General features: G+C 58.8%; 1 protein-coding gene across 1 annotated transcript in view; it reads left to right on the top strand.

The window, feature by feature from the left end:
* Window positions 1–2,436, top strand: part of LOC113803361 (homeotic protein distal-less) — a 134,572-nt gene extending 132,136 nt beyond the window's left edge. Inside the window, exon 3 of the mRNA XM_070114485.1 lies at window positions 1,012–2,436. Within this exon, the coding sequence (XP_069970586.1) occupies window positions 1,012–1,803 (792 nt within the window). The 3' untranslated portion in view covers window positions 1,804–2,436. The remainder of the gene's footprint in view (window positions 1–1,011) is intronic.
* The last annotated feature ends 217 nt before the right edge of the window (window positions 2,437–2,653 follow it).

Genomic DNA, 2,653 nt, shown 5'->3' with positions numbered 1-2,653 from the left:
AGAGAGAGAGAAAGAAAGAGAGAGAGAGTGAGAGAGAGAAAGAGACACAGAAAGAGAGAGAGAGAGAGAGAGAGAGAGAGAGAAGAGGGAATGTTAATACAAAATGTATATGTTCAAATAAACAAAAGAATAAACCGAAAATAATTAAAAATAACGAAAAAATCGAGTCACACACACGCATACACACACACAAAAACAAAAACAAAACAAACATCAATAAATGTGCAATAATTTATCCTTCTACGAGCATCCATTTTCCCCCAATCAGCAATCACTCTAAATCTTTGCAAAGGTCATTGTCACTCTTCCTAAATCACGCATCGGAAATAGAACCACTTTATCACACTCACAATCACCATTAAAAATCACACGCCACTTGCCACTTGCCACTTGTCACGTGCCACTTGTCACAAGAAACAACAACAAAAGTGTCATTTGTTTTCGTTTCATTGCAATGTCAGGAGTCTGTTTTGCAGTTGCTTGGGCACGTGTCAGCAATCAGGCAATTGGCTGTTTATGACATGTCAGCAACCTGTCATGAGTTGGTTTTGTGGCTCATGTGTTTGGAAACTATTCTTGGAAAATTTGTTGGAAATAATTTGTATGACATGATGATTAAGAATGTAATTATGTACATAGATATAAAAGAGTTATTAACATTAGTACTATTTCCCGGATCTAAGATTCACAAAGAGTAAATTGCAATTAGATAATCATTAGGTCAAAGTTCAGTGGTAATTAGAGGAAGTTCAAGCCAATTATGAGTCAGGAAGTCATGAGACCAGGTGAAAATTTTAATTCAAGAATCCTGTCAAGCCAGTGGCAGGAGGTACACTCTTATTTTCCGGATCCTACCTGCTAAGGTCAAGGCACCCCCCCCCCCGCCCAATGCCCAATCTCTCAAGCAAGTAGGCAACCCCCCCCCCCCCTTCCAAGCCGAGCTGACCGAGGCCTCTCCTCCCTCCCTCCCCCTGCGTCCCTCACTCACTCCCTCCTCCCTCTCTCCCGCAGGTGAAGATCTGGTTCCAGAACCGCCGCTCCAAGTACAAGAAGATGATGAAGGCGGCGCAGACGGGCGGGCCGGGCGTGCCCCAGGGGGCGCCCGTGGGGCCCGGCTCCCCCCTCAGCTCGTCCCCGCTGTCGGCGACGTCGCCGCTGCAGACCTACACGACGGCCACGCCCCTGAGCCCGCCCCCGCAGACGCAGTCGCCGGCGCAGACGCACGCGCAGCAGCAGGGCGCCCAGCCGCCGCACTCGCAGCCGCCGCCGCTGACGGCGCTGGTGCCCATCTCGCACGCCCACACGGCGCAGACGGGGCTGCCCATGGGCCACCCGCACCACGCCCAGCACCCGCCGCCGCCGCAGCTCACGCCCTGCCCGCCGCCGCCGCCGCCGCACTCGCACCCGCCGCCGCCGCCACACCAGCACCACCCGCCGCACGCCGCCTCGCCGCACGCCCACGCGCCGCCCTCGCACTCCATCCAGATGCCGCCCCACGCCCACGGCCCGCCGCAGCACCCGCCCACGCCCACCAGTCAGCCGCCGGAGTCGCACGGCTCGCCCCACCTGGGCCCGCCCGGCACGCCCTGCCCGCCGCAGCACCACATGTCCCACGCCGCCCACGGGGGCTACATGCCGCCCACGTCCTTACCCACGCCCGTGTCGTCCGCCGACCACATGAGCCTGCCGCCCTCGGCGTCCTCGCCGGGCCTCGCCGCCCACCACTGGGACATGAAGCCGCCCGTGTCCGCGCCCTACATGTACTCGTGGTACGCCCCCGACCAGCAGCACCTCCTCACCTAAGCCGCCCGCGCTGGCCGCCCGCCGCGCCCTCTGCCCCGCGCGGGAGCCCCAGGGCGCCCACGGCCGCCTGCTGCCCGCGTGGCCCCGGAGGGCGCGGCGACGCCAGGGCGGGCCGAGGACGCATGCCTTCGAGGGAGAGAGAGAGAGGGAGACAAAAGGAGAGGAGGAACAGTACGAAAGAGAGACACGAGAGAGAGAGAGAGTGCCAAGGGCCAACTCCATGAGCTTCTTCCTTGGCCATCTGGTGGCACCCTCGTCCCTGGCCGCCGCTGCATTGGCTGGCCAGTTTTAATGGCCCGCAGCGGAGAGCGGCCATCCCGACCCGCGTCCCTCTGGAACGGCCTCTGAAGCGGTCCTCTGAAACGGGCCCCTCGGCCGCATCACCCCTCTGAATTACCCCTCTCCTTAGTGGTCTTCTGAAGCGGCTCTCTGAAACGGCCCTCTCGAGTGGCCCTCTCTGCCCATGGCCCTCTCTGAAGTGGCCCTCTGAACCGGCCCAAGGCGTGACTGCCAGGCCCCCCGAGACAATAATGACAGTAGGCCTAGGCAATGTCCCCAAAGATTTCGTGCAATATCTTGCTACTAGGGGTTGGGCGAAGGAAGGAGGAGGGGGAGAGGGAGAGGGGGAGGAGGGGATAGAGGGGAAAAGGGAGAGAGAGGGGGATGAGGATGGGAGAGAGATATGGAAGAGAGGTATGGGAGAGCAGATACCCTACCTCCCCTTCCCTCTCTCCTTTACCTCCCTCTCCTAAATACCATCTCTCATCCACTTCATCCTCCTTCCACCCCCTCCTCGTCCCCCTACCCCCTCCTCTCCTCGCCTGGCATCACCGGAAGAAAAAAAAACAAG

The sequence above is a fragment of the Penaeus vannamei genome, chromosome 36 (assembly GCF_042767895.1).
Source record: "Penaeus vannamei isolate JL-2024 chromosome 36, ASM4276789v1, whole genome shotgun sequence".
Classification (NCBI taxonomy): Eukaryota; Metazoa; Arthropoda; class Malacostraca; order Decapoda; family Penaeidae; genus Penaeus; species Penaeus vannamei.
This window is presented reverse-complemented; position numbering and strand designations above follow the sequence as displayed.